At 49.2% G+C, this 27,620-nt stretch overlaps 12 protein-coding genes across 12 annotated transcripts, besides 42 other annotated features; all 12 read right to left on the bottom strand.

The window, feature by feature from the left end:
* Positions 1-27,620: part of a sequence feature (heterozygous, Esmeraldo-like haplotype) that runs on past the window's edge.
* Positions 70-138: a sequence feature (T-rich).
* Positions 317-353: a microsatellite.
* Tc00.1047053510719.310 (hypothetical protein, conserved) lies at positions 479-1,855 on the bottom strand (the record flags this gene model as incomplete). Its single annotated transcript, XM_814116.1, has 1 exon — positions 479-1,855. One exon carries the CDS (start codon positions 1,853-1,855, stop codon positions 479-481), a length of 1,377 nt encoding a protein of 458 aa, XP_819209.1.
* Positions 1,715-1,748: a microsatellite.
* Positions 2,020-2,051: a microsatellite.
* Positions 2,157-2,210: a microsatellite.
* Positions 2,211-2,270: a sequence feature (T-rich).
* Positions 2,443-2,490: a sequence feature (CT-rich).
* Positions 2,542-2,583: a microsatellite.
* Positions 2,745-2,779: a sequence feature (T-rich).
* Positions 2,884-6,393, bottom strand: Tc00.1047053510719.300 (zinc carboxypeptidase, putative; the record flags this gene model as incomplete). The annotated part of the gene is made up of 1 exon (XM_814115.1): positions 2,884-6,393. One exon carries the CDS (start codon positions 6,391-6,393, stop codon positions 2,884-2,886), a length of 3,510 nt encoding a protein of 1,169 aa, XP_819208.1.
* Positions 4,808-4,863: a microsatellite.
* Positions 5,919-5,947: a microsatellite.
* Positions 6,507-6,533: a microsatellite.
* On the bottom strand, positions 6,999-7,715 carry Tc00.1047053510719.290 (golgi SNARE protein-like, putative; the record flags this gene model as incomplete). The annotated part of the gene is made up of 1 exon (XM_814114.1): positions 6,999-7,715. One exon carries the CDS (start codon positions 7,713-7,715, stop codon positions 6,999-7,001), a length of 717 nt encoding a protein of 238 aa, XP_819207.1.
* Positions 8,232-8,301: a sequence feature (T-rich).
* Positions 8,339-9,739, bottom strand: Tc00.1047053510719.280 (hypothetical protein, conserved; the record flags this gene model as incomplete). Its single annotated transcript, XM_814113.1, has 1 exon — positions 8,339-9,739. The coding sequence occupies one exon, from the start codon at positions 9,737-9,739 to the stop codon at positions 8,339-8,341; it is 1,401 nt and encodes a 466-aa protein (XP_819206.1).
* Positions 9,771-9,796: a microsatellite.
* Positions 10,159-10,212: a sequence feature (T-rich).
* Positions 10,293-10,317: a microsatellite.
* Positions 10,461-11,048, bottom strand: Tc00.1047053510719.270 (hypothetical protein, conserved; the record flags this gene model as incomplete). The annotated part of the gene is made up of 1 exon (XM_814112.1): positions 10,461-11,048. One exon carries the CDS (start codon positions 11,046-11,048, stop codon positions 10,461-10,463), a length of 588 nt encoding a protein of 195 aa, XP_819205.1.
* Positions 11,142-11,168: a microsatellite.
* Positions 11,603-11,654: a sequence feature (A-rich).
* On the bottom strand, positions 11,737-12,366 carry Tc00.1047053510719.260 (hslvu complex proteolytic subunit-like, putative; the record flags this gene model as incomplete). The annotated part of the gene is made up of 1 exon (XM_814111.1): positions 11,737-12,366. One exon carries the CDS (start codon positions 12,364-12,366, stop codon positions 11,737-11,739), a length of 630 nt encoding a protein of 209 aa, XP_819204.1.
* Positions 12,812-12,836: a microsatellite.
* Positions 13,077-14,231, bottom strand: Tc00.1047053510719.250 (hypothetical protein, conserved; the record flags this gene model as incomplete). The annotated part of the gene is made up of 1 exon (XM_814110.1): positions 13,077-14,231. One exon carries the CDS (start codon positions 14,229-14,231, stop codon positions 13,077-13,079), a length of 1,155 nt encoding a protein of 384 aa, XP_819203.1.
* Positions 13,887-13,952: a microsatellite.
* Positions 14,242-14,262: a sequence feature (AT_rich).
* On the bottom strand, positions 14,689-15,009 carry Tc00.1047053510719.240 (hypothetical protein, conserved; the record flags this gene model as incomplete). Its single annotated transcript, XM_814109.1, has 1 exon — positions 14,689-15,009. One exon carries the CDS (start codon positions 15,007-15,009, stop codon positions 14,689-14,691), a length of 321 nt encoding a protein of 106 aa, XP_819202.1.
* Positions 15,144-15,166: a sequence feature (AT_rich).
* Positions 15,205-15,225: a microsatellite.
* Positions 15,328-15,369: a microsatellite.
* Positions 15,532-15,582: a sequence feature (T-rich).
* Positions 15,642-15,674: a microsatellite.
* Positions 15,840-18,722, bottom strand: Tc00.1047053510719.230 (hypothetical protein, conserved; the record flags this gene model as incomplete). Its single annotated transcript, XM_814108.1, has 1 exon — positions 15,840-18,722. The coding sequence occupies one exon, from the start codon at positions 18,720-18,722 to the stop codon at positions 15,840-15,842; it is 2,883 nt and encodes a 960-aa protein (XP_819201.1).
* Positions 18,747-18,778: a microsatellite.
* Positions 18,778-18,800: a microsatellite.
* Positions 18,810-18,865: a sequence feature (T-rich).
* Positions 19,069-19,102: a sequence feature (AT_rich).
* Positions 19,528-19,564: a sequence feature (A-rich).
* Tc00.1047053510719.220 (uncharacterized protein) lies at positions 19,589-21,247 on the bottom strand (the record flags this gene model as incomplete). Its single annotated transcript, XM_814107.1, has 1 exon — positions 19,589-21,247. One exon carries the CDS (start codon positions 21,245-21,247, stop codon positions 19,589-19,591), a length of 1,659 nt encoding a protein of 552 aa, XP_819200.1.
* Positions 21,257-21,283: a microsatellite.
* Positions 21,397-21,428: a microsatellite.
* Positions 21,471-21,508: a microsatellite.
* Positions 21,607-21,626: a microsatellite.
* Positions 21,659-21,689: a microsatellite.
* Positions 21,724-21,834: a sequence feature (A-rich).
* Positions 21,882-21,914: a sequence feature (AT_rich).
* On the bottom strand, positions 21,984-23,495 carry Tc00.1047053510719.210 (hypothetical protein, conserved; the record flags this gene model as incomplete). Its single annotated transcript, XM_814106.1, has 1 exon — positions 21,984-23,495. The coding sequence occupies one exon, from the start codon at positions 23,493-23,495 to the stop codon at positions 21,984-21,986; it is 1,512 nt and encodes a 503-aa protein (XP_819199.1).
* Positions 23,563-23,590: a microsatellite.
* Positions 23,682-23,701: a microsatellite.
* Tc00.1047053510719.200 (telomerase reverse transcriptase, putative) lies at positions 23,705-27,328 on the bottom strand (the record flags this gene model as incomplete). The annotated part of the gene is made up of 1 exon (XM_814105.1): positions 23,705-27,328. The coding sequence occupies one exon, from the start codon at positions 27,326-27,328 to the stop codon at positions 23,705-23,707; it is 3,624 nt and encodes a 1,207-aa protein (XP_819198.1).
* Positions 27,100-27,132: a microsatellite.

The raw sequence follows: 27,620 nt of genomic DNA, 5'->3' as shown, positions 1-27,620 counted from the left end.
CTGATGTCCTTTACGTGAGTGCGGCTGCGACAACAGCCGCAAAAGGCCGTTGAGTGCATTGCCGCAACCAAAAAAAAAGAAAAAAAAAAGGACAACACACTCATATATAAATATAATAAAAAAAAAAAAAAAGGAAAAGGGAGCAGTCAAGAGCGCACCTAAATGCAATAACGTCGCCCCGTCATTTCCGTCGGCCTCTTGTAAGCATGTAAACTCCTTGTCTTCTTTTTTGTTGTTGTTATTGTTTTCTCGGTGTGTCTTCGGTCACTCTTCGTTCCGCCTCCCTTCCTTCCCCCTTCGATCCTTTTGATCCCTCTATGTACTTGTATGTATGTATGAATGTATGAATGCATTCTTACTCGTCTGCCAGTGTGGGGTGTGCACGTATCGCCATCGTACACGCGGGCATGTCCGCTTGGCTTCTTATATTTATTGTCGCTCTTCTTTTTCCCCCTTCCACTCCCCCCAAATGTCTTGACTAGCTGCAGGACTCCGTTCGAGCCCGTTTTGCCTCTGGCTCAACGATGCTACTCGCCCCGCCTCGCTGCCCCGGCTGTTGTTGTTGTTGACTCATGGGCTGTTTGGGCTTCCGCCGCGCCACGACATGATGCACCGGCTGACTGTTCGACGTCTCCGAGCCGCGGCCGTTCACTTGGGGAGGAAAGAGCGAAAGCGACATGCTGTTGCTGTGCTCATTCCACTGCACGGGGTTTGTCAAGGACTGCGGCATCGAGAGTGCCGAGTACTCCGGCTCCCCCGGTAGGCGCGAGACATACGGATGAGTCTTGCGGCCCCCCTCCTCATTCACCGCGTCTTCACCGTAAAACTCCTGCACCGTCGGCAATTCCTCTGCCTCCTTCACGGCAAACTGGGCCTGGATGCATTCCTGCAGCTCCTTGTACTTGCCACCCTTCATCTCCCGCGCGTCCTCCCGCAGCTCCTCCAGCTCCTTCACAAGCTCCGCAGGAATCGCATCGGCGGGAAATGATGCCAACTCATCCAGCGCCGCTTGAAAACGCTCCTCAGCCCCTTCAAAATCCCCTTCCTTCATGTAGCAATCCGCAATGCCATACAGCACGGCGGCAAGTCTACGGTATGGAAGCATTTGCGGCGCCTCTTCTTGAATAAAGCGGTATGTCATCAACTCACTCTCGTACTCCTTCAGCGCACTGTCAAAGTCCTCGCGTTCCACCTGAAGCTGCGCAATGCTGTTGTGCACCTCGGCAAGGTTGAGCTGCACCTCAATATCCTCCTCCCCCCGTTCCTGTTCTTGTTTCTGAAAGCATACACGGGCAACATCAAGGTTGATAAAACACGCTTCAAGAGCATCTTGATCAAGTGGCTGCAACGCCGCCTCCACGGTGCTCTTGGACTGCAGGACACGCAGCTGAGAAAGGCCGTAGTCAAGAAAGTACACCCCGCAAATGGGGGCGGTTGCACCGTACTTTTTCTCAAAATGTCGAACAACACGGTATTGAATGTCCAGCGCATCCTCGTAGCGGTGATTGTTGTAGTGAGCAATGCCAACTGCACGTGCCTCGTTGGCCTCCTCGTCTGTGGCAAATGGAGTTGTCTCTTCCTCTTCTTCTTCTTCGCCGTCCACAATACTGGCGTCGTCGTTGTCCTCTTTACATTCGTCTTCGCATGATGACGACTCTTCTCCCTCCCCATCGCTCCCTGGGGCGTCTGTTTCATCGCGATTCCGTGGTTTTTCCTCCTCCTGCTGCTGCTGCTGTTGCTGGCGCTGCAAGAGAAAGTCCGCCTCTCTCCCTGCCTTGACGTCGGATGCACTCGGAGTGGCCTCCTCCTCCCTCCGCTCACGGGAACTCCAATCCGTCTGTCCTGACGACTCCATCGACCCCTCCCTTCTCTTCTCCTCTTTTTATTGACGTCCTTTTGCGCACTCACACGGAGGAGAACCGCTGAACGCTCGTCCCTTTTTGTTCTGTTTTATGATTATTATTATTCCTCCTCCTTTCCTCCCCCTTTTTAAACTTCCCCGCACACACACACACACAGAAAGAAAGAAAAAAAAAAAAAAAAAAAAGAAAGTGGAAGCGGCAAATAATACCCTCATGTTTCCCCTCCCTCCCTCCATCTCTCTTTATCCACCCATCGCCTCTATAAAAATCCCTCACCCCCTTACCTGAAGTAGCATACATGCACATGTACACATTATGCATATACATATATGTATAATATGTACACATGAACAGAAAGAAAAGGAAAAGGAAAAAGAAAAAGAGAAAAAAGGAGGAACAAAAATAAAAATGCCGACATTTCATAAGCCCACCAACACCAAAACTACACACACCCACACCCACACACACAAAAAAAAAAAAAAAGATGCACTGTGACTCACAAAAATGGGAATCCATATTTGATCGGCCACAACTTCTCAAAAATAAAGCAAAACGGCCAATGCGAGTACACGCATACAAGAAGAAAAAAGGAAAAAAGGATTAAAAAAGAAAGAAAGAAAGAAGAAAACATCATCGTGTTAACCATTAAAATAAATATTCGTGCACCGGCGGTAAACACATATATATACGTACATATCATATATATATATATATATGTATAGTCGACCTTGAGTAGTATACATTGACGGAGCACCCCTGAATGAATGGAAAGACACGCACACCAAAAAAAAAAAACACGCAAACACACACACACACAGACTCTCTCTATCACTCTCACTCTTTGCAAGGCATAGCACCAACGTAGTCCGTCAAAGCCCACCGAAAGGAAGAAAAAAGAAAAAAAAAAGGAAAAAAAAGTGATGCGGGCAAGTAAAACGTGGGTATTAAGGAAAATTTTTCTGTTTGCTTTTCTTTATATATATATATAATCTGTTTACTGTTGCTTTTTCTATTTTCATGCCTAATGTTGTCTAAAGTTAAGCTGCACTCGGTTTGCAGGCGGTCTCGGGGTGACAGTCGAGCGGATGCTTCGCCTCACCTCTCGCAATGTGCGTTCAATGCCGCCGTAGTCTATCAACTGTGCGGAGGCCTCGTTCCCCACACCGCAGTAGTCTAAGAGCGCCAAGACACATGCGCGACCCACCTCGGCACTCTGTGAGAGAATGCATGGGGTTTCAATAAAACAAAACGGTTCATCTTTGGATGCCGCATTTTTAATAGCACGTTTACCCGCTTTTCCATCACTTTGGCCGGTCCGTTTGGGGATGCCTTGTCGAGAGGACGCCTGTTTCCGCCCTCGTTTCGAATGGGATCGCGTTTTTACCGCTCCCGGAAGTGGCCACGTGCCTTTTTCGCTCTGCGACCTCGTAGCCGATCGCAGTCGTGCTCCTCGAATGTTGGCATATCGTGCCTCCCAGGTGTCGTTATCGCCATAACTGCTCACTATCGAATAAGTTCTATCGTTGACATTGTTTTCATCGTCACCGCAAGCACCGTCAATGTACATTCTATTATTTGAAAAGTGGGTGAGCTCCACGGTGTAGGAGTGAATAAGCCGCTCGCCAAAAAGCACACGCGAACTGCCCTCCTTGCTTGTCATGTGACCTCGCCCAAAGCGACAAAGTTGGTAGGAAAACACGCCTTTTGCATGTAAGCTCACAATCTTCGGAAAAATCATGTTCCAGTGCTGCACCGTATCGGGCAAGCAGTTACCGAACATAAATCCACTAGACTGCGAAGCGTGTGAATGAAAATCCATGTACATAAAGAATCTGTCAAGGTAAGTTTTCTGAAGATAATCAAAGACTTTTCGGAGTGCAGCTACGGTGGGCTGTATCTGTGGATCGGGATTCTTGTAGCATCGGTTGAGGTTAAAGCCGTTTTGATCAAGCCGGGAATGACCACGTGCGACACCATCTGGATTCAGCATGGGGACAATATAAAAAATAAAATATTCCCGTGCCAACGCCGCGCGTGGGTCACGTGAAAGAAGAAACGAAATAACACCGTGAATACCATGCGATGCCGTCACTTCCCCAGGATGCACCCGCCCGCTAAGCAACACCACCTTCTTCCCCGTTTCAAACCGCCCATACGGGCCCAAAATGGATGGACGGGAAAAATTGTTCCCCTCCTTCTCATGTCGACTGCTGCGTCGGAGACGTTTTTTGTTGTTGGCACTTGTGATGATGAGCAGGTGCAACTTACGCCCGTCCCGCGTGTGGCACAAAACTCGCTCCTCAAACCGAATCCCACTGATACTCATCTTGACCAACTGATGCCAGTGGGTGATGTGGCATAGGAGGTCGGCGTAGGTGTAAGGAACACAAAAGGCAACATGCACCACATCGCTAGAACGAGGAAGAAGAACAAACGACAATTCTCCATCCTCATCATTGTTAATGGTGCGATACACGCACGCCCCCACCGGTGTCCACAACCGCGGAGAGTTTCCCGCACGCCAGACCGGACGCATTCCATTTCGTGCGTACAATTTCGTATTGGGTTGAATGTTAACAATCCTCAAAGAGATGGCACACTGAGGCCGCACACCTAAAATGGCAAAACGAAACCACAGCCGCTGCGCACATCCAAACTCCGGCCCCAACCATAACGTAAAGGCCGGTTGGCATGGTGTGCCCCCCTTCAGCCGCTCTACACGTGCCAAATTCCCGCCTTCAAGATCCGAAGAAAACACGAGGCCTTCCCCGGGAAACTGAAACACACGCTGGTGTGATGGGGAGGCCGTGCCGAGCACAACACTCACCTGTCTTTCCCAATTTTCTACAAATTCCGCTGCATCACCAAAATGGGGAAAACGCTCCAGCACCAATGCCGCAGTTTGTCGGATTGGATGCCAGTCTGGCGAGAAATAAGGCTCTACGTTGTCATTACCATCATTACCACTGCTATTCTTCTTATTATTATTATTGCTTTTATTCGCACTAAAACGTCTGTGAACATCGGCCCATGCACAACAGGAAAAAACAACCGCTAAAACGTACTCCTGCTCAGACAACCAACGTTCTGACTCTAATGGATGTAAAAAAAGAGTGGAGTCACCTGTTCGTGCATACTTGTTACAGGGTTCCCCATTTAAAACCCAACGGGACGAACGCACCCCATTAGCACCACCAATACCACGTTTCAATTCCTGCGGCGCGTGTATAATGGGTGATCTCATCCGCCCAACTGTCATTCCTGAAAGTAAATCCTGCGACGCCTGGTCTCCATTTGGCATCAATTGTTCATATCCCATCAGTCCAACATAATCCAAGCACCGTGCAAGAACAAAGTCATCAACAAGCCAAACCTTTTTGGCATCATCCAGGAAAAATGCATTGTACAGACTCATGGAACGGCACGTGACATCAGAAATACCCTCGGCTACGGTTCGTCGAATGGAACGACGATGAACCGTCCCACCACGTGTCTTCACCTTCATAAAGGTTTGTCCTCTCAACAATCTCCGCCGTATCGATCGACTACGAAGGGAAGAACGAGAATTGTCTATTGAAATAACTTCAGCATCCAAGGCCTTTTTAGGTGAGGATTGCAGAATAGAGTCACAGGTGGAAACCTCGCTTTTACGGCCCTCCCACGGTGCGTCTGTCGTCTGATTTTTCTCCATGTACCGGTGCACCGCCTTCTCCTCCGTTTCCTCGTCATACGGTGTGTACCGTTCCAAATCATCCCCTTCAAATGAAAAAAGAAACGCATTATTTCCTAGTGGCTGTTCTCGATCCTGATTTTCCTCTAACGTCTGCTTTTCCATGCCACGTTTTTCCTTGTTACACGGCGTATGCGCAATACTAGAGTTCAAACTAGAACACTCAGATGGAACCCTCTGGTTAGACGGTTGATTACCGTCCATGTCAATACCTGCACCAATTTTGACTGGCTGCGGCGATGGCGCCTTTCCTTCCACGTGCTGCTGTGATGCATCCGTCATGCCGTTATTGTTTCTCGTCCTACGCGGCGTTGCTGCCGCCTCGCCTGCTGTTGCTGCTGCTGCTGCTACTGCTCTTGTTGTCTCGTCCACAGCAGAAAACGCAAGATCATACGATGGCTCAGACGCAGGACCTGTTTTCCCCGGTGTTTCCTCTGCCACTGAAGAGGATTCAAAAAAAGGACGCCGCAGCAACCCACTACTGCGGCGACGTCGTCCTTCAGCGAAGAGGGAAACATGCAACTCATTCTTCTTTCTTGTGACTGAATGTGATTTCAAGACAACCGGACTGGACGCCATCGCATTGGCGTTCGGATTTCTTCGATTTTGGTTGCTGGCGTTGCTGCTGTTGGTGTTCGCATGTCTCAATTTCTTCGAGGCGGTGTCCATCGTCGTCAGGATGCGTGACGGTATCATGCCCAGCTGGGAGGTGAAGGGGTCAAAAACCTCCATCTTTGCTGCGTCCTTCTGGGCCCTTCTCGCCCCTTTTACCGTGGAACTCTTTTCTAACTTCACCGGCATTAATAACACTTATGTTTGTGTGCGTGTGTGCACGTGCGTACTTAAACGGCGAAGACTGCAATCAATGTACAACTCTACGGAAATGACACAATAAAGCCAAACAGCAGAGAATTAAGAAAAGAAAAGAAAAAAAAAAAAAAAGGGCAGAGCATGTCTTCATTTGGCACATACAAACACACATGCACAAATAAAGAAAACGTAGAGAATTCACTGGAATTCCAGTAGGCACGTGAATGAAATGGTGAGAGAGGGGAAGAAGGACAACATGTTGCCGCAGAGACAAAAAAAAATTAAATGAAATATAAAAGCATCAATGAATGCGGACAACACCACGGCTCTGCAGGCACACCCTTTTTTTTTTTTTTTTTTGCTCCCTCTCGCCCCTTCTCTTTCTCGGCCTGATATTATTCGTCTCTCCTTTTGTTTATATATATATATCGTTGTATTTCCCCTCCCCTCAACCCACTCCGGCCATTTCATTTGCGGCGCAGGGAAGCTGCCGTGTAACGGAAAACAACACGGCAGAAGAAAAAGCAAACGGCACTCATAGACAGCAACAACGGAATTTCCCCCACACACATACACACCTCCTTCTCCTTCTCCTCCTACCAGAAGAGTATCATCATCAGCATACATATGCCAATCACTACGCCCAAAACAAGGGCATCTCTGCGCCGCTTACTTGAAATGCGGCCAAGCACCCTTTTGAGTACAGGGACTCGCAAGGCAATCTGGACGAGCCGATCCTCCATGCGGGCAAACGCATCCCGCTGCCCACGCAACTGATCCCGTGAAGACTCCGCCTGACTCAGAATATTGTTCAAACGTCGCTGGGTGTGGCGCAGGGAGTCCTGCTCTTCCATGAGGAAACGCACCCCTTCCCCCTCCCTGTGGGCCTCCAGATCATGCGTGACACTTGGCAACAACTCGGCCCACTCACGGCGGCGTTTAAAGTCAGCAGTAAGACGCGCAACGGCCCGCCGCTTCTCCGCCGCAAGCTGCAAAAAACGTTCGGTGTGACTGTGCGCGGTGGACTCGGGTGGCAGCGCACGGGCCGTTTCCGCCATTGTCTCTAAGAGCGATTCGAACTGTTGCAGCGCCATTTCAACGTCACTGCGCTTCCGGTCAAACTCCCGCTGCGCCACCTCTATCCTCGCCACCGATGACGCGGCCCCATCAGCAGTCGCCCTGGACTCGTAGACGCCAGAGTTCTCACCAAGGCGAGCGATGCCCTCCAGCACGTTGAGTTGCCGCTCAATGACACTGTCCGCCTGACGGGCATCATTCCGCAGAGACTCCCACACACGCAGTTTGCTCTCCATCGGCCACCACAACCGTCCACACGCGGGTGTTTCTTCCGGTACCCACTACGTTCCCTTTGTATTTTCCCTCGCGCTTGTTGAACTAACTCCCAACTTCTCCAATTTTCTTTTTCTTTTTTTTTTTCTCGGTCTTTCCACCTTTTCTTCGTGTCCTCCTCCTGTCTTTAATGCTCGTACTATCCACCCACTAGCCCTCCTCCACGCTGCTGTCAACACACAATCACGGTGGAAGAAAAGAGAGAGAGGAAAAGACGGTAAGGTGATGCAATAATAAAAATAAAAAAACCAAGAAAAAAAAACAAACCCTCATTTATCCACAAAAACACGTATACACTAAACAAACAAACAAAAAGGAAAAAAAAAAAAGGACCGCTCCTCTCCAATGAGACACCGAGGGTGTCACATGTGCATACGGACGCAGATACGTGCGTGCATATCTCCCCTGATACAAATACTAAAGGCCTACGAAAAAAAACAACAAAAAAACGTTCATTGCAAGTACTGTATAATGGAGAGAAAAAGAAAAAAAAAAAAAAAAAAAAGGAAGAAAGAAAGAAACCGAAAAGTAAAGGAAACAAAAATAAAATTGTTTCCGTTTGTCGTCCTTTACCTTCTTGTCACACTCATGGTTTGCCACATGTTGCCCTCACCGTCTCCTCACAAAACAACCGCAGGTACGGTGGAATGTTGAAATCGCGGTCTAAAAGCTGCAGACGGTAATGCTCAAAAGATGTAATCACGTGCACCGTCTTGGCAGAGTCCGTGGCCACGTCGTACGACCCAACGCGCCGCAAGTCCGCAGATAATTTTTTGATTTCCTCCAGCACCTCCGCGGCGTGTGCGACGCACATCGCGCTAAATGAATCGCTGTGTATTAATTCGAAAAAGAAACCCGCCGACTGATCCCGAGCCAGTTGCTCGCAGCGCAGCTCCTCCTCGCGGGCGGCACGTGCCTCTGGACCCTCCTCCGATGAAGGACCAAACACAGTCTCCAAAAAGGCACGATCCCGCTGCATTCGTTTTGACGCGGAAAAACCATCCGGCAGCACCGCAGTCGATCCCGCAGGGAAGTTAAAGACATCGTCGTCAGCATCCGAATCGGATGAGACCGCATCCTTGTGTTGGATTCCACCGTTGCTCGTCCCCAACGACGGCAGCTGCTCTTGTGTGGAAAATAACAATGCAGACGATGATGGCGACGACGGCTTTGTTGTAAACCAATTCGACCACATCAGATGGGATTCAAAGTCTTGACTCAACTCATCCAGTAATTTCCGTACATCCCTTCCTGTCACGATGCCGGTCACACTAAACACATGTGGTGCACGATGATTCAACGCGGTCTTTACGGCCTGTATGGCTGCATCCACGCAGCGAGGAATCGTCAACTTCAATATGGCCTCTACAGAGAGACAACGTGGTCCATCCCCTACTCCCATCGTATCCTCATCCATGTCTTGAGCAAAAGGGGACTTCTCCAGGTGTTGTTGTAATTTTTCAACAAATGCCTTCATGATAAAGTTCTGAGTGCCACCTGACCACCAGGAGCGAAGTGTTGATACCACCGTCCCACCGCGTGAGCCCTGTTTCGCCTCTCTTTTTCTCAGAACATAAACCAACACCAACGTCATGTTTTTAATGACATGGAGTGTAATGATCAAACTATGGACGTGCGCTGCAGAAAGAATACCAGCAAGTGACAAAGTGAACAGTTCAAAGAGACCGCTTAACTTTGCCTCGCGTCCAGCAGCAACCCGAACCTGTTCTTTCACAGTGTTGATCTGAAGCCGCTTCACAATGAGATTCTTCGCAAGGCGCTGGTTGGCCCTGGAGGCCATGATGCTTCGGTCGTATCCCTGTGGCAGGTAGGCATCAATGGCGTACTGCACGTCATCCCGGCCAAAGAGTGTCGATCCGTCAGCCTGAGACGCCAAATAACCCACGGCCGTCACTGCAAGAAGTGCCTTCCCCACATACCGTGCCTCCTCTTCAAAGATATCCGTAAAAAACTCTGAAGAACTCATGTTCTTGTTGTTGCTATTTTTGTTGTTAACCCACACACACACACACACACACACACAGAGAGAGAGAGAGAGAAACGACTTCCTCCGTGTGTCACACTGTTGCTGCTATTAAAAAATAAGTTTCGCTTTACGACGAGAATCCCCCTCTTATCGTCCTGTGTGTCGCCAGCCGTTACTTGTATTCGCTCGGCCACCCTCGTCGTGTACAAATAAGACCTCCGTGAAAGTCTCTGTGCGGGCTTCCGCAGGGACCCCTACTGTTTTTATTATTATTGTTATTGTTGCTGTTGCTGTGAAATCCTTTTCAAGAAAATTGTCGTGGTGTCTTTGGATTAAGCGGCTTTAAACTTCGTTTCACCGGCGATGGGTGTTGCGCGCATAAGTCAACAATTGCAAGACACAAAAACGCAGAGACGGAGAAAAAAAAAGAAAAAAAAAAAAAAAGGGAGAGAAGGAAAAAAAGAAGGAAAAAATCTCTTGACATCATCGGATGCACCCACAAACATATACATACACATATATGTGCACAGGGAAAGAGGCAGAAGAGACGTGCAAAAAAAAAAAAAAAAAAAAAAAAACATGAAGGTGTTAAGCCACAGACACACAGACAGAAAAAGACGGCTTTTTTTTTTTTTTTCTGTCGAGAGTAAACATCCGCAAAGGGGAAGAACAAAAACAACAAAAAAGAAGGAAAAAAGGAAAAAAAGGGAAATTTGCGTCATCAGCTCAAACCTTTGGACTTGATGTCAAATATTTGCATTGTGAGCGCCCCGCTCTCTAGACTTCCCGCAGCGGCATCAGAGGGAAGGGGATGTCGCCTCATTGTCGCCTCGTCCTCAATTTCAATCGTCATGATGCCGTTGGACTCATCCAGCGAGACTTTGTGTGTACGCTGCACCACATTCCCGCGTGATAGTCGCACACAGCCGGCGGACGCCTCCCAGTAGGGTCGCAACGGATACGACGGCGCCGCAAACTCTCGTCCGCCGTCATCTTTGCCGCGGACGGCGGAGGTGTCGGGATGCACCTCCACGATTTCACCCGTATCGATCGCCACCAGAATGTTGTGCCACGGGCAACGCAGACACGCCACAGAGGCGGCCGTGTGGGAATCCTCCAAATCCATTAACTCCCCTTCACCCAATGGACCAGAGGCGTGATAGCAAGGGCTGTCGATGGCGTACAGCTTCCCATTGTGCAGCAGAACCGTCACAAAACGGTAAGGATCCTCCAAGAGGAAATGTGCTCGATTCCTCTGCTGTCGGAGACGTTCGTATGACCAGCCATCATACATATTTTTTCGTACCATTTAGTTGCTGTCTGTGTCTATGTCTGTATGTGTGTGTTTTCCCCAACAGCTAAATAATAGCAGGAGCAATTAAGATTGGCAGATTAAAAAAGGAAATAAATAAATAAATAAATAAATAAAACTCGTACAACATACATCACCAGTTGTTCTACCTCCCTTTTTCTTTCTCCGCGTGTGTTTAAGTGACATTTCGCCAACCGCCCACTCCACCCTCTTGCACAGATTGGCCGATTATTATTCTTTTTTTTTTTCTTGTTTGGGTTTGGGTGGGCGGGCGCACTGACGCTGGCATCGTGGACGCGTCCCGCATTGGAAGTGAGGAATTGTCCTGTCGGGTAACAACAAGACCAACAAGAAAAAAGGAAGAAGTGGGAGGGACCTCAACTGTGAGATGGCGCGGTTCCGTCCGCCTGTTCGTTCACGTGCACACAGACACGCACGGAAATGTGCGGGGTAAAAAAAAAACCGCTCTCCGCCCCTTCTCGTTCCTTTCGACATCAATTTTTTTTTTTTTCCTTTTTCTTTTCCCTCGCCCTTTCAGATTTTCGCCCCCGTTTTTTGTTTTTATTTTTGTTTTGTTTTCTCTCCTTTTTTTTTTTTTTTTTTAATGCCTTCATTTCATTTCGTTTCCGTATCTGTCTGTTTTTTGGGTTGTTTTTCCTTCACGTGCGGCCGTAACAACCCGTTTTTATTCGCTTTTCTTCTCTTCTGAAGGCGCATCAGCGGGCTTTGCCGGCTTTCGTGTGAGAATCTCCACATCCCAGTGCTCGTTGCTAAAAACATCGATCTCCGTAGCAATGCGCATCGCCTTGCGGGCAATTTTCTCTGCGTCGTAACCGTCCACGTCAATCAATGCACGTGCCGCCGCCTTGGCAAACGTGCCCCCCGACCCAATCGCCACAATACCGTCGCTCTCAGGCGTGATGACGTTCCCCTGGCCGTCAATTTCCAGCGTCTCCTCGCGGCCGCAGACAATTAAAGAGGCCTCCAGGCGGCGCAGCGCGCGGTCGGTGCGCCAGTCCTTCGCCAACTCCACTGCGGCGCGGGTGAGTTGCTGGGGGAACTCGCCGACTTTGTTCTCAAGCTTCTCCATCAACGCAATGGCATCCGCCGTGCTACCAGCAAAGCCAATCACAATATCATCGTTAATTTTCCGCAGCTTGCAGGCGCTGGATTTGGCCACAATGCGCTCTCCAAGCGTCACCTGACGGTCGCCAATAAGCACGACGGTGTCCCCTTTCCGCACCGAAAGAATGGTCGTCTGGCGGGACTGACATGCCGTAATGAAGGAGGTGTGTCGAGCGATACGACGAAACATGTTCCTGCTGCTGCTGCTGCTTCTTCTTCTTTTTAAGATGCCACAAAAAGACACGCAGAGAGAGAAAGAGGGTGCGGTTCGACTACAACAACAACAAAAAGGTAACAAGCATAAACACAAATGCACAGAGAAAAAAAGAAAAAAAAAAAAAGGAAAGGGCATATGCAATAACATGTTCTCGTGCCGCGTTATGCCTTTCCCGTCAGGAGTCTGCAAAGCCGTACCTGTGCGTGAGTGTCGGTGGAGCAAATCCAACAAGGGAAAAGGCCGAAGCAAAGAGAGAGAGAAAAAAGCATTGGCGTCACTAAAGTGGCCTCTCTTCCCCTACACCATCATGTAAGCATCGCTGCCTTGACATACTGGCAAGGCACACACACACACCCAAAAAAATACAAAACAAGAAAAGACATAAATAATTGCTTTCAAGGATTTTATCGCCTTCATGTTTCTTTTTTTTTTTTTTTTCTTTTGAATGTGTGTTGCTTTCTTTTCTCTTCGCTTGACCCACTTCTTTTCTTTAAGGTTTTTATTTGTTTTCCCTTGCTCTGCCTCTGTCCGCTACACGTCACATCCAATTGTACAAACCGCATCTCCCTCTCTCTCTCTCTCCTCATCCTCTCTTGATATATCCCCTACTGTCCCCATGCGCAACAGGCATGGCAGTCTTCTACTGCCCCCGCAGCAGCAGCAACGACAGGAACGGCGTTGTATCAGTCAAGCGGCACCGTGAAGAGCTTGAAAAAGGGATGTGTCTCCAGGAACGTGTACAAGCGCTCCCAAAAAACAGAGGCCTGAAGAATGTGCGCATGCGATTTGACAACACGACGCGTCAGTGGGAGTGGCTTAACGTGCCATTGTTGCAATGCCTTTGGCAGCTTTTCCTCCTCCAGGTACGGCAGGAAGCCACAGAGTCGCTGGAATAATTCACTCACGGGCACGGGGGCGGGTTCGTTGGGAAACCAACCACGAAACTGCCACTCGTTTCCATCCACGATGCACGCACACACATGCTGCCAATTTTTTACCTGCTGCGGATCATCCACCACACGAAACATTTTATACGCCACGGTGTACTTTTCCGTATCCAAAAAGCTTCCAGGGGACACAATGACGGTGTCTGGCTTGCTTTCCTGCACATTTACAGCCCCCGTCTCTTCATCCACAAACAGTGTCGGTGGGTCAATGTAGACACCACGCTCCAGAAAATCTCGAATGTTAAAAAGCTGCAAAAGAGATGAAACGGAGGCCGGAACAAGAATGGTGGGGATAAAGTCGGGCTGACGGTGTTTCTGGGAGTAATACTCCGGTAGCAAAAACCCCGAGGCAAGACGGGATGCGCTGCCAAGTGATCGGGAAGCACTAGACCCCGCGGCGGCAGTGATGGCGGCCGAAAATAACGTTTCACGACTCCCTCCTTTCACATCTGTCGCCGCCGCCGCCGCCGTCACATGTCTGCGGTACGCCTCAAAGAAATTCGGCCCCTCCGAACTCGATGTACGCGGCCTCTTGCCAGAGTCACCGCTGTTGTTATGACTGTTATTTTTTTCATCATCATCGCTGCTGTTGTTGTTGTTGTTAGTGGTGTTCCCATTCGGCTTGACGAGCGAGGAGGAAAATGTGCCCTGCCAAGCCACAGCCGGGGCCGCATGATACCCCTCTTCGGGTGTCATTTGAGGGTGGAAGAGCGCACGCGACTCCGCATCAAATTCAGCAGCAGCAGCGCGGATGTGCTGCAGCACCGCCTCCGATATAACGCGTCCGCCCGGAAGGTACTCCACGGGAGTGTACTCTCGTGGCAACGGATCGGTGCTGTTGATGCCAGCCACCTCCTCCACGAGGTGACACCACTGTTCCCGTAGAGACATGAACTGACAGAAAAATAATAATAATAATAAAGAAAAGCAGTACAATTCAAATAATAAAATTTTAAACAAATGAGAGAAACAGAAAAATATATATGCACGCAAAACAACAATAACACAGAGAGACAGAGGGAGTGAGAAAGAAATGATAAATTGGCTGGAGAAATAGGGCCCTTTGAAGGCACATTCATCTACACCAACGCACGAACACACGCACACATGCACACATACGCTCTCTCAGTCTCTTTCCATATCTTTGTCACGCCTTCATGTGCAAACGAATAAAATAATAATGTTGATATCACGTTCTGTTCTCAGGAAGAAATGATGCGTAAAATTTCCGTGCGTCACCGCCACCTCCTCCATTTCGTGATGATCCGTTTTTTTTTTTTTCCTTTTTGCAGTTAAGATGCCATCAACTCCAACAGCCTCTTTCAGGAGGAAGAGGGGGAATTTCTGCTCACCAAAACTCCGGCCAGTACAAAAAGACGGCCCGTGCCACTCCCACAATCAGCAGGAGAAACAAGATCCAGTAAAACACCGCATACATGCGATGCTGAGACCTACGGCCGTTGATTTCGTCAAGAATTTCAGCTTGGAGTTGTTGTTTCCTGCTGCTACGCGCTACCGGCGTCGGCTTCATCCCATAATCCGTCACCGCGATGGGATGCATCCGCGAGCGCAGTGTGCTGCTCCTCCTCGTCCCTGATCCCTTTTCCGCCTGAATGGCATGCGTCGGGACGGGCACGTTGAGAAGATCACTGAGATCCTTCGCCGGCATCCGCAATGTGAAGTATGAAAGCCGTGCGGCTGTTGCCTGAGTCCTTCTGTCTGTTTGCCTGTTGGTTGGTTGGTTTCTTCCGTGTCACTTCTTCCCCCCGTCCCTTCAATCAAATCAAACTAATCGCCAAAAAGAAATTTTAAAAAAAATAAAAAATGAAAAAGAAATCGACAGGACGACAGTACACTCACACACAAAAATAAAAATAAAAATAAATTTTAAAAAGTCCCACAACTTGCATGGACGCAGTTCATTCATGGCGCCGTGTGTACTGCAATAAAACAGAAAAAAAGGGAACACTGCCGACGTAAACATCCGCACACACACACACACACAAATACACACACATACACACATACATATATGTACATTAAACAGACATTAAACAGACAAAAACAAATGATATGCGCAGTGCCCTGTCACGTAAAAAAAAAAAAAAAAAAGGAGGGGCAAAAATAAAAGACACCTCTTTTTGTTCCCTTTTTTGCTTTTGATCATCACCAATTTACATCTCAAAAACCCACACAAACACACACACAGAGAGAGAGAAAAAAAAAACAAAAAAAAAAACAACTCTCTCTCCCTCTCCCTCTCTCCTTCTCCTACGCCCCTATGAAACATAAAAAGGGCACAACAGTAATAATAATAATAATAATAATAATGATTCCGGCAAGTCACAATGGGCCAAACACCGATTACAACGCGGCAAAACCCAAAGGAGAAGAGGAAAAAAAAAGAAAGAAAATTTAAAGCCGACAGCAAATAAATAAATAAATGAGAACGCCCTTCTTCCTATTATTACGGTCGCATGTGGGGGGGGACTGTCTTTCCTACGAAAGTGAAGGCACCAGCCGAATGGGCTTGCGTGACTGAATAGTGAAAGCCGAGCGAGCTGAAGCGGAAAGGGATGTGTTTTTTGTGCGTAGAGCGGATTTTCTTCTACCGGAAACGGGATTGAATTCCACCGATGTCGGGGGTTCCACATCCAAAACACGGAGCCGCACAACCAATGAAGTAACCACACGGGAAAAGCCCGTCCATAATCGTCTCTTTTTTGTCTCCCGGCTATGATACGCTACAAAATCCCGAAATGAAAAAGAACATATTGAAGTATTCATAGGTGGGATTAAATGTGCCTTCCGATTCACACGTCGTTGTCGTTCTCCCCTTGTGACGTTTGTGCTTGGTTTGGATGCTGACTCCTCTCGTGCATCCGAGCTGGAATGCATGACCGTTGACGACAACTCTATATAGTCATCATTCCTATCAATAGTGCGCCCTCCTTCACTGCTTGTACATCTACTGTTGCTTTTGCTGCTGTCCGAACTCTCCTGGTCCTCCTGGTCGTCAAGGCCCAAATATACTTCCAAATCCGAGAGGGTATCTGCAAGTCGTTCCATTTCGCTGGCCGCTTTCTCATCCGCCTCCTCCTCGTCATGCCGTTTGCGAAAGGATTCCATGCTCCATCGCTTTGAGCGTAGACGCTTTTGAATAGCCGTATTTTTTGATACGACATGCACACGACTGTTTCGCCGCCCTGAACGGTTTTTAACAAATCCACCCTCTTTTGCCGCCGTAGCCGAAACAGCCGGCACCGTTTCTGCCTTTTCATTACACATTGAAGGGAACCCTGTGGTGCGATCCTGAAGCGCGACTTCTTCTTGGCAGCGTAGGGCGGCGTCCAAATCATTTTCCACCAGCGCTGATCCACTGCATGCAAGACGTGTGTACCCAACGAAGAGCGAAGCGAGCACCCAAAGCATAGCGGTGGGGTGTGCGGCCCGACAGAAGAGTGTGGGGGTAAAAAAACTGTCCAGGAATGTGCAATGGCACAGCAGTGTGGGGTGCAGACCTTCCATTGTCTGTATGTAGAGCAGGCGTCTCAGCTCCGTAAAGACCACGTCACTTTGCTCCTCCAGAGGCAAACTTGTGCTGTCTTTTCCCTCAGTTGAACGGCGACCCTCATTCCACCGGCTGACAGGAGGAGCTGACGCCTCGCACTGCGCCCCCTTTGCAATGTACACCGATTCCAACGCACGCACAAATTGCAGCAGTGCGCTAGAGCCAAAGTCGCCGTCATTCAAACCCGTGTTAATCTTCACGACGGGACGCCAAAAGTCACCCCCCACCGTGGTCCTCATGAAATAATTGACCCACTCCAACAGAAAGGCCTCAAGAGCCCGACGTGCCTCAATCCCCAAATTGTTTGGAACTGATGCATTCAACGCGTATTTATCTTCAATAAGCCGCAAGGCAACGCCATACTTTCTCAAAGACGGCGGAACCATCACACAATTGACGCGGTATGAAAATGTCTTTGCCAAACGTTCCCAACGCTTGCTTTGCTTTTTTGTCATCAAAACGTTTGCCTGATGCTGTTGAATCTCATTGTCTATCGCACGAAGAGCAATCACATGGCCTTCCGCCAACTGAGATTTCAACGCCTCCTTTTTCATTTCAAGAATTAAATTCGACTTCCGTTCTTCCTCAAGTTGATTCATGAGGGTGGCCACTTTCTTCGTATTGGAGCTCTCCACAAACGCAAGCCGCACCTCAGACTCCTTCAACATCCTCAGCAGCTCCAACCCATGAGAATGGGTCGCAACGCGTCGCCAACGCAGGAAGCACCCCTCCATGCGAATACGCTGCCGCACACGCGTAAAATAAGCCGTCGCGGAATCAAGAAAAGATCGTTCTCGCTGTGTTGTTTTCCGCCATGCACAAAAAGTGTGCCAAAGACGCATGCGATCCACCCGCCGCTGTGCAAAACGAAGGATAAGACGACTTTTTCGCAAGATTCCCTTCAATTCCTCAATCCTCTGCTGCAACCGGGCGTTCTCCGCGCGGCTCGCAAAAAAAGCATCGGACCACAATTGCAGGCCCGTAAAGTCATGGCAGGACTCAAAACGGGGATAAAATGACGCATCAGCGCCTTCCGTCCCGGGAGCAGAAGAGGGCTCACATGGCCGAAAAACCGCCTTAAAAATCACATCACGAAGCTCAGGCCAAATAACAGACATTTTGGGCTCACGTGTAAGAAGCTCATTGAGCAAATAACACGCCACACTCACAAGGAAGCGACTGCTGGGTGCATCCTTCTCTCTGCGCTCCCGCTGAGAGCGCGGCCCCAACGCAGCAAGCAACACCTCTTGAAAGCTTGTGTCGGCCCAATGTGTCACACATTGAAAGCCCGACTCCTCAAACGGGAGTGGAAAACCGCGTGGTAGTGCACCCCCTCCGCCTCTATGCACGCCAGCAACCTGCAAAGGCGTCACTTCCTCCGCCGCACCGTTCAGCTTGCTGCGATCTTCACCGCATGAAACAAGGACTCTTCTCTCCCTACTCGAAGTGGACAAGGATGCTGGTGGCAGCTCTCCCGTCGCATGTGCCGTGCGTGCTGCCCCCTTTTTTCCTGGCAATGAAAAGACCGAAGAACGAGTCTCCGTGATGACTGGCGGGTCAATGACGCAGGGCGGCAACACGCCCTCCACGCCCTCTAACAAAGCCTGCATGTCACGATCCACACGTGACCGTACAGATGCACGCTCTCGTCTAAACACCCGCTGCTGCTGCGCCTCCCTTTGCCGGAGAGCGACTGTCGTTTGATCCATTTCACTCCGAAGCTGGAAATCTGCGCGACCAACACTTACCAGAACGGGGCTCTCGCTAGCCAACTCCCGCTCATGCCGGCTGCTTAGACCTAACGGCCGCATTTTTATGCCGTCACCCCTCCAAAGCACACACACACACACACACACACACACACACAGAGAGAGAGAGAGAGAGAGAGACACGCAGCCAAACAGAAAGAAAAGGGAAATGAAATAAAAGAGCAAAAGGGAAAAAAAAAAAAAAACATATTCACCAACAAAATTTTCTTGCCGCGCAAAGAGGCACTCGAGCGATGCAGTAAAAAAAAAAAAGGCAATGGAAGCAATTACTCACAAAAAAAAATCACTCACACAGACACATACACCAAAAAAAAAAAAAAAAGAGTGTATTCGCTCGTGGGAAAAGTATCCAACTCTTCAGTATACTCAACACAGAAAGGCAGCAGTCAATTTAAAAAATAAAGTAAATAAATTAAAAAAATGTGCGCTTAGCTGAGGCCCGCGTGCCCACAAAGACGGAGCGGACGACACAACGGGCGGAGATGACCGTTTGGTTCCATGCGCCCAACATCCCCCACACTCCGACTGAGACCCATTCAAACACGCATGCACAAACGTAGAAGGATGTGTTCATAAATAAAAACCGCAATGATCACCGGGCCTCTTTGTGAAAAGGACAACGTGGCATTCATAAAGAGGCCCCGCCACCTCCCAACCTCCCCTCGTGGAGATCAGCAGTAGAAAGAGAGTGGAACAAAAGGAAAAAAGACCTCCACTTCCTGCCTTCCCTCGCGGCATCTTAAGAAACAACCCAATCCACACGTAAAAGAAGAAAAAAAAAAATGCATATATATTTATTTGTTCCTTTTCTGCCCTTTTTGCTTGTTGTTTGCTCAATTCATCTCTATTCTTTTTTTTTTTTTTTTTGCTTTTTTGCTTTCTTTATTGTTGCTGTTGGTTTCATTTGTCTACGATACTTCGCGGTAGCAAAGGGCCGGGTATACAGGTATACATACAACATCACCTGTCATGTTTGGCAAAGTTGGCGGATGATCCACCAAACGATATAACAAACTCTCGTAGTGCATTACCATGACGTCACTACTGAATAATTTCATAGCACGTTCGCGGGCTCGACGTGCTGTTGCCTTGGCCTCGTCAGGATGAAGCATGTAGTAAAGAATCTCCCGCGCCAACCCCATCACATCGCCAACAGTAAACAAGCGACCGTAATCTGTACACGGTACCACCGACAATGCGCCGCCAAGGGCTGTCACAACAAGTGGCACCTCGGACAAGGCTGCCTCAATCATCACCGTGTTCAAACCGTGATGCTGGTAGAAGGGATCTACAAACACGTCAATTGCATGATAGAACGTTCCAAGTTCCTCCTGAGAGAGCATTCCCAGCTGAACGACAGAGAGCCCTTCCATGTGCATGGAAGCATAAATATTCCCCATCGCACCCTCGCCGGCAACAAGAAGCGTCACGTTTCTGTACTGTTCCATAATGTGGCGCATCGCATGAGATAACTGCAGGTGCCCTTTTATTTCCACCAGTCGGCCGCCACATCCCACGACAAAATGTTCCGGCGGCACCCCATGACTCCGCAAAAATGCATCACGCATCCATGTTCCCTCACGTGAATGAAAGATGCCGGTGTTAACACCGTTATAAATCAATGCAATCCGTTCCCGGGGCACGTGTTGCATTTCCACCAGATCCCGCTCAGCCGCGTCGGATATAACAATATGTTGAGGGACCGCCAGGAGCATGTACTCCTCCATTGCCACCGCCTTCGCAAGGTCCCGCATGCGCTTCCACAATTCCCTCCCTGGTGCCTTGCGCCCCACACGGTAGTTGTGCGCAATACGGTTCAACTCATTACGAAACCAGTCAAGCATGGAGCCATGCCAGGTTACAGCAAACGGAAGTCTTAGCTGGTAGATGTTCGGCACGGCTGCCCAACTCTCACTGTGTACCACGTCAAAAGGCTGTTTGGTGTGAAGAATGTTGAATGCCTTAACACAATTATTCATCCACGCTACACTGTACCCCATATTTTCGGAAGAGGGTACTTGCTGCACCACCAACCGTGCCTCGGGGTTTTTACAAACCCTTGTCGTGTTGTTTTCCGGGTCGACACAGTACATCAACTCGCGCCTATAGTTTCCAGGAGGGCCTGTGACAAAGACATGGACGTAATGGCCCCGTGCAGCTAATTGAGAGTAAATTTGAAAGGCATGAAGTTGCATGCCACCGGACTTGTGAATGGGTGCAATCCACAAGCGCGTAAAGGCGGCGATCCGCAGTCGACTACGATGTTGAATTCTCCCTGCAGCAGCAACGGCGTCTGCAGCGTAACGGGTGTACTTTTCCACTGTCCGCAAAACACAAGATTTTTCCTGCACTCTATCGCCATTTAGAGGTTGGCTCACTTGAATAACGGTGGAAGAAATTGGTTGAAATTCCGTACGATACTCGGCGTTTTCAACATGCTTCAATAGAAACAGTTGCGTACAAAAAAATGTCAGCCATAAGAAAAACCCCAATAGAAAAAGAAAAATTTTACGTGACATGCGCAACAAACCCAAACGACCCATTCGTGGTGTATCGCAGTCAACCATAAACGGGGGGTTTGTTTGTTTGTTTGTTGTTTGTTTTTCTCAGAAATTGCGCCTCTATTCAATCAAACACAAGAAAACACACATAAACAGAAGCACACATAACAAGAGGGTAGCACATAACACAAGAGAAGAAAAGAAAAGCAAAAGACGAGAGAGAGAGAGAGAGAGAGAGAGAAAGAGAAATCATTCAAGAAATAAATAGATATGCATGCATGCACGTGGAATATATATTTATATATTTATATATATAAATACATACATGCGCATGTGTGTTATGTACATGCCAGACAAAAGCCAAGTTCCCCTTCGCACATCTGATGGGAAACTCCGATATTCTCAGACTTGCACATTAAAAAGAAAACAACAACAACAACAACAAAGAAACCCGTTGAATCTCTGGCAAGTAAAACAAAATAAATAAATAAATAAATAAATAAATAAAACACTGCATTGCGGCTGCAGTTGCTTCCCTCCAATTTTTATTTTTTTATTTATTTGTTTATTTATTTATTTTTGTTTTGTTTTTTTCTATTTTTTTATTGTTGCGTCTTTTTTTTTTTTTTCTTCCTCTTTTATTTTCTTCTTTTCTGTCCATTTTGTCTAAAAAATGGCAAACGTGAATGAAAACAACAACTAAAAAAAAAAAGAAATTTTTTTTTTTTTTTTACACAAATTCCGTAAAATACATCGACGTCATGACCACAAATAATGAGGGGAAAAAAAAAAAAAAGAAGGATTAAAATACATTTGTGCTATGCTCCGATTTTTGTAGCACGTACAGGGCCTTACCGACCGTTTCCACAACAGCGTCGTGGAATGAGAGCACGTCGAGTATATTTAGCAAACGGTCGTTGTCGAGCTTCCGCAACTCGTCACGATATCTTGTTGGGAAGTTAGAGTGCATGGAATCGCTCTTCTCCCGCAGAAACGTGTCTTGTGCTCCTATAGAAACAATAAGCTTAGTTAATTTGTCATGGTGCTCTTGGATCTCCTCCTGCACAGTGCGCACCATATCCTGCATAGAGCGCAAAGCCGTGTCATACTTGGGGGTGCGAAGCGATGCGCTGGCCACGTCAATACGATGGCCGAGATCTCGCTTCATCCGGTCCACATCCAGTTGACTGGTTTGCAGGGCCGACTGCACCTCAGCCTTCAAGGATTCACTCTCTACCTCAAATCGCATAAGTTTTCGGTTCACTTTATCCCGGAGTCCTTGCATCTCCGCTGTTTTCTCCTCCAATTCCGTTTTCTTCTCCTCCAACAAACCCCGGAGGGTTCCGTTCTCCACTCGCACATCGTCTACCTGCTTCTGCATCTCAGCCTGCACCTGTAACCGTAGCATCTCAATTGCCGCATTGGGATCTTGACCGGATCCCAGCTGAACGCCATGGGCACGAAGGGCCCTGAAGGCATCATTGAGGTACTGCTGTCGATCATTCACGACGGCCAACTGTGCACGGACCATGTTCATGACAAGAAGGTTGTAGTCTGGCATGAACAACTCACGTGTAGTATCCTCCTCCTCCTCGATACCAACGCGTTGCGCCGCCTCTGTCGCGAACAATGAGGCCATATAAGCCATCCCCATGTCCTCTTTGGAGGCACCACGTGATGAGGCCGACCGCGTCCTTCCCTTCTTTCCCTTCGTCAATCTTTTTTTGCTTCCGGAACGACTGCCGCCCCCTCTTTTCTTGAGGGATTTACGTCGTCGCGACGCCGATGCACCCAAACTCCCATGCGTGCGAGAGAAACCCGACGAAGCTCGAGACAACTTCCTGTGCCGACCTGAGCCCAAAGGGGCCGAGGGCTTGCCAAAAGACGAGGTTCGGCTGCCCAACCTCGATGCGGATGAGGGGGAGCCCTTTCGTTTTCCCCCGGAGCCTCCTCTCGGCGTGGGGGTTCGCGATCCCGTCGCTTTCCGTCCTTTTTTCAAGGTCGGACTCCCTCCGGACGCCGCGCCGGCCGCGCCCTTTGAGGTGTTATTTCGGCCCTGATGCTTGCTGGCTATGGGCGGTAACTTCCCCGCTTTCTTCCCTTTGCCCTCTTGCTGAGTCGGACTGCTGCCGCGTTTCGGTCCTGAAGAAGAGAGGGAACGCTGCTGCCGTGAATCAATGGAGGCCCCTGATTTATTATTCAGGGACGATGACCCGCCGGCGTGTGTCGTGAACCCCCTGCCGCTCAACTCCTTCCTGCCGCCCGAGTGGCTCCTGTTATTGGTCCACTGGGCGATAACTCCACTGTCCTCCATCTCCTTCCTGCAGGTGAGTGACGACAAGAGAGAGAAAAGGGGCGGAGAAACAACCCCCCCCCCCCACAAAAAAAAAAAAAAAAAAAAAAAAAAAAGGATCGCAATATATATATGTATACACCCAAATAGAAAAGCCAAGAAAAGTGTAAAACAAAAAATATATATTCGCAAGCAACCTTCAAATTCAAAAAAAAAAAAAAAAAAAACACTCACTTCAAAACGGTCGGCAACAGAATCTTTTTATTTTTCAATCTTCCTCCTGTTGGATCCTCTGAGAGCCGCCACAAATTCTCCCCGTGCGTGAATGCACGTGAGGGGGGAAATCGCACGGCAGCGAGTGCTCGCACAATGACTGTATCATCACCCTCAGCCAGCAGAAGCTTACCCACGTCATCATCTTCATTAACAGCAGCTGCTGCTGCAACGCCATGACTACCGCCGCGACTAGCAGCGATGTGTTCATCATCCCCTTCACAAGACGCACCGTCCATCAAAAGCGCCGCCCTCATTTTACGTCGCACAAGAGCTGATATCAGGAGAAAAAACTGCTTTAACCCTTCCCTGCGCCGCCGTATTTGGGAAATCATCCGCGGCAACCATTCCTGAAGAGTGTGATGCAGAGTGAACAGGACGCAGAGCCGGATTTCCTCGTCCGTTACATCACAGAAGGAGCCAAGACGCTCCAGGTATCCTTTTTGGCGCCTAATTAATCGGCGCAGCGATGCAATGGCCAATGCGAGAGGCCGAAGCAGCACCCGCACGTGCGGTCTGATAAACATGGCGTTCTGCAGGAGCTTCTTTAAGAAGAAGCGTGACCAGAGAAACCCAATCTCGCAAAGCGTCTGCACCACACGGGTCTTCGTGTTTATGCGACGGCAAAGCACCGTCAGTGGTGTGCGAAGACATAAAATACTCATCAATCGCAGAGAGCAATGCAGCGGCTCATTTCCCGTCATTGGACGTGAGGCGATGTGTGGAAGTAGTGACGATAAACGTCTCCACTCCACAGAAAACTCCAACGTTTGCGGATTCCACAGCAGACCACACCACGGAATAAGTGCAACCGTCGTACATCGTAGCTTTTCATCTTGGCAAAAAAATCCCACCTCAGGCCATCCATGGCGCAACGCCACATCACATCTAGCAGCCGCCACAGGAGAAAGCGTAACCACCAAGACATCATCCACTCGTCGTAAAAGCAGCGCTGGCTCTTCATGTTGTGAAAGAATATTTGACAGAGAATGATCCACCGTTTCAAGAAGTATGTCGCAGAGCAGCATGGCTACTGCAGAGCCTTGTGTTATTCCCACTCCCTGCGAGTAAAGTCTGCCTTCGATGACCACAAGATGTTTCTGCAGGTGCTGCCCCAAAACTGTCCGCATTTCATCTCCACGCATCACGGACTCAGATGGTGGTGTGGGCTCTTCGTACATAATCCATCCCTTTGGAATACCTGGAAGCGTTCCATTTTGGACACACTTCCCGGAAACCGTCTGCAACTTCACACGCCGGTGCAGTAATACCCCGACGCTTGGTGCGTCCTCTTCGGCCCTTTTCCATCCTTGTCCACCCACTTCCTCCACGTTGGCAGTCCCTCTCCCACCGGCCAATGGGGCAACGGCTGTGAAGGACAACGTGTGGTAGAACTCATGAGGGAGAAGACGCCTGACAGTATTCATCACCGCCTCTTGAGGAAGACAATCGTAACACCTCGCCGCGTCCCCGCGTACCATCGTCACCACAGCACTGCTTTCCACCGGGGCGGCAGAAGGCACTGGAGTGGATGCAAGCAACGGATGGTGAAAAAAGTTTCGTGCACCCTCGACGAAAGAGCGCACCTCGGCGTATTCATCCTGATGAGAAATATTTGTAAACTTCACCAGCGACGATCCGACGCGTTGCTCCGCCAGACCTGCAAGAAGACAACGGAGTGCCCCCCGCAGGACCGTGGCGTTGGGAGAAACTGCACTACTTCTCTTAGTTTGGGTCGTGGATGCCACCGCCCTGCCAGAGAAATTGCAAACGGATGGTGTTGCTGGCGAACACAACCCATCGGCCATTTTCAGCAACCACCGCGCGTTGGCAAACCGAACTCGTGCGATGGGGCGCAACTTGCGTTGGTCCAACAGAAACCGAATGGATGAGTATAACAACGGAGCAGCGGTAGTTCCAGCGGGGACGGCGTCTTTTCCAGGTGGTATCTTCAATCCCACAATGTTATCTGAGGTCAGTCGCTCCAACGCCATGGGCGGCAGTGCCATCGGCTGCGGGGCACCATCACCGTCTCTCTCCCTCTTCGTTCTTCGCCGGCGTCGAAGACAGACTTGTCGCAGTTCACGACTGACGAGGCGGATCCACACCGATTTCGGTATGAATAAAAACGCATTGGGTTTTTTCGATGACCACGTCACATGGAACGAACTTCGCACCAAAAACGGCACCACATGCTGAAACAGAAAAAAAAAAAATTGAAGGAGCACCCGCTGCTGAATCATGGACCGTCGCCTGCGCCCAGAGCCTCGGGTGTAGAAGCCACGCAACCATGGAAGCTTCGCAACAGGTATCTGATGCAGAAAGTGACTGAGTGGAAAATTTTCGTGTCGCCCACATTGCAGCCAACTCAAGGTGATAGCGCACAGCCTTTCCAGCACCAATGCCTCTCCCCAAAAGTTCACCCGCTCTGTAGCTTGCGGTGCACGCCACCAGATTCCACCCAGTAAACTGTGAAGGTATGATGTCATAATGGTTTCAGGCACGGTGAGTTCCGATACAGGGAAAGCCGCACACGCCCCGGCCTCTCCACGGGGGCGGACATGGTTAAAAGAAAGACTGCGCTCCTCCAGAAACCCAGTATGTTTGATCGCCGCACCGCGAAAATTCATTTGACACACACCACTCAAAACACAGTGAAGAACATGTGTAAGATGCCGCTCCACAGACGCCATTTTCACAGTGTTGTCTCCATCAACGTTGATGGAGAGAGTGTAGGGAAACACAAGGTGAACCAATTCCCTTGACACAGCCAAGACGCTGCAAGCATCTGCACATGGCATTGGAACAGCCCCCGCAGTAACCGAGCAGCGACATGATGATGGCGCAGCACCCATACCACCGTGATGCTCCTGCCATAATTTTGAAAGTCTTGGATTCACTCTACGATCGATTTCCGCAAAGGTACAAAGAGGCGCCTCCCCAATCAACGGGAGACGAGAAACATTCAGACGATAGAGCGATGAGATCAGCGATTCAGAAGGACTCCCTTGTAAGATGCGATGCTGTGCATTTCTCTCGTAACGCCCCATCTTGCGTGATCCCGTCCAACCGGGGCCTCGCTGTCGATTTACCGCCCGCGGTACGGCATTCTTCAGCGGAGGGCCCAAAACCTGCAGTCCCCCGCCATTTGGTTCAAACTGCACCACAACAGGGCACCAGGCTAAAATGAAACTGACAGCCGCGGGTCCTAACTGAGTGAAAAGAGAATTCCAAAAGGGAAATCGTAGCAGCGATGACGTCAAAGGCCTCCCGTGTGGCGTCAAAGATGTCGCTCGCGGCAACAAGTCATGTCCTTTAGATGCAAATTCCCCCTCCCCTGTCGTCACCAACAGTGGTGCTGGCGGCGGTGGTGGTGGTGGTGGTGCGCTCAGAGAGGCGTACATCACCACGGCGAAGCCACCCGTTGGGCGCACAAAGAGAACCCTCTCATTGTTGGGCGGTACAAAACACGTCGGTGGCGACGCTTCAAAGCGCAGCCGCACAAAGAAGTATCGCTGCAGAAAGTCCTTCAGTGACCAGGGGCCGTCGTAACCGGGAACAATGGGAAACGTGGAAGACATGTCTCCCCCTCCCTCCTTTCTTGCGTCGCTCTTCCTGTGTTGTTGTTGCTGTTGTTTCCCATCAACCGGAGGCTAAACCACCAAACAAACACCAGCACGGAAACTCCGATTCAAGTAAAAAATAAAAAATAAAAACTAGCATTAATAATAATTAACAATAATGAATAGTATGCAGGACGCGTCCATCGTTACCTCATCGCTTCACTCCCCACTGACTGCACTGCAGGCCAACGCGCAACAACAACAACAACAAACAAAGAAGGGGTGGTGGAAACATTAGGAAAATGCATAA

The sequence above is a fragment of the Trypanosoma cruzi genome, genomic scaffold (assembly GCF_000209065.1).
Source record: "Trypanosoma cruzi strain CL Brener 1047053516817 genomic scaffold, whole genome shotgun sequence".
Lineage (NCBI taxonomy): Eukaryota > Euglenozoa > Kinetoplastea > Trypanosomatida > Trypanosomatidae > Trypanosoma > Trypanosoma cruzi.
This window is presented reverse-complemented; position numbering and strand designations above follow the sequence as displayed.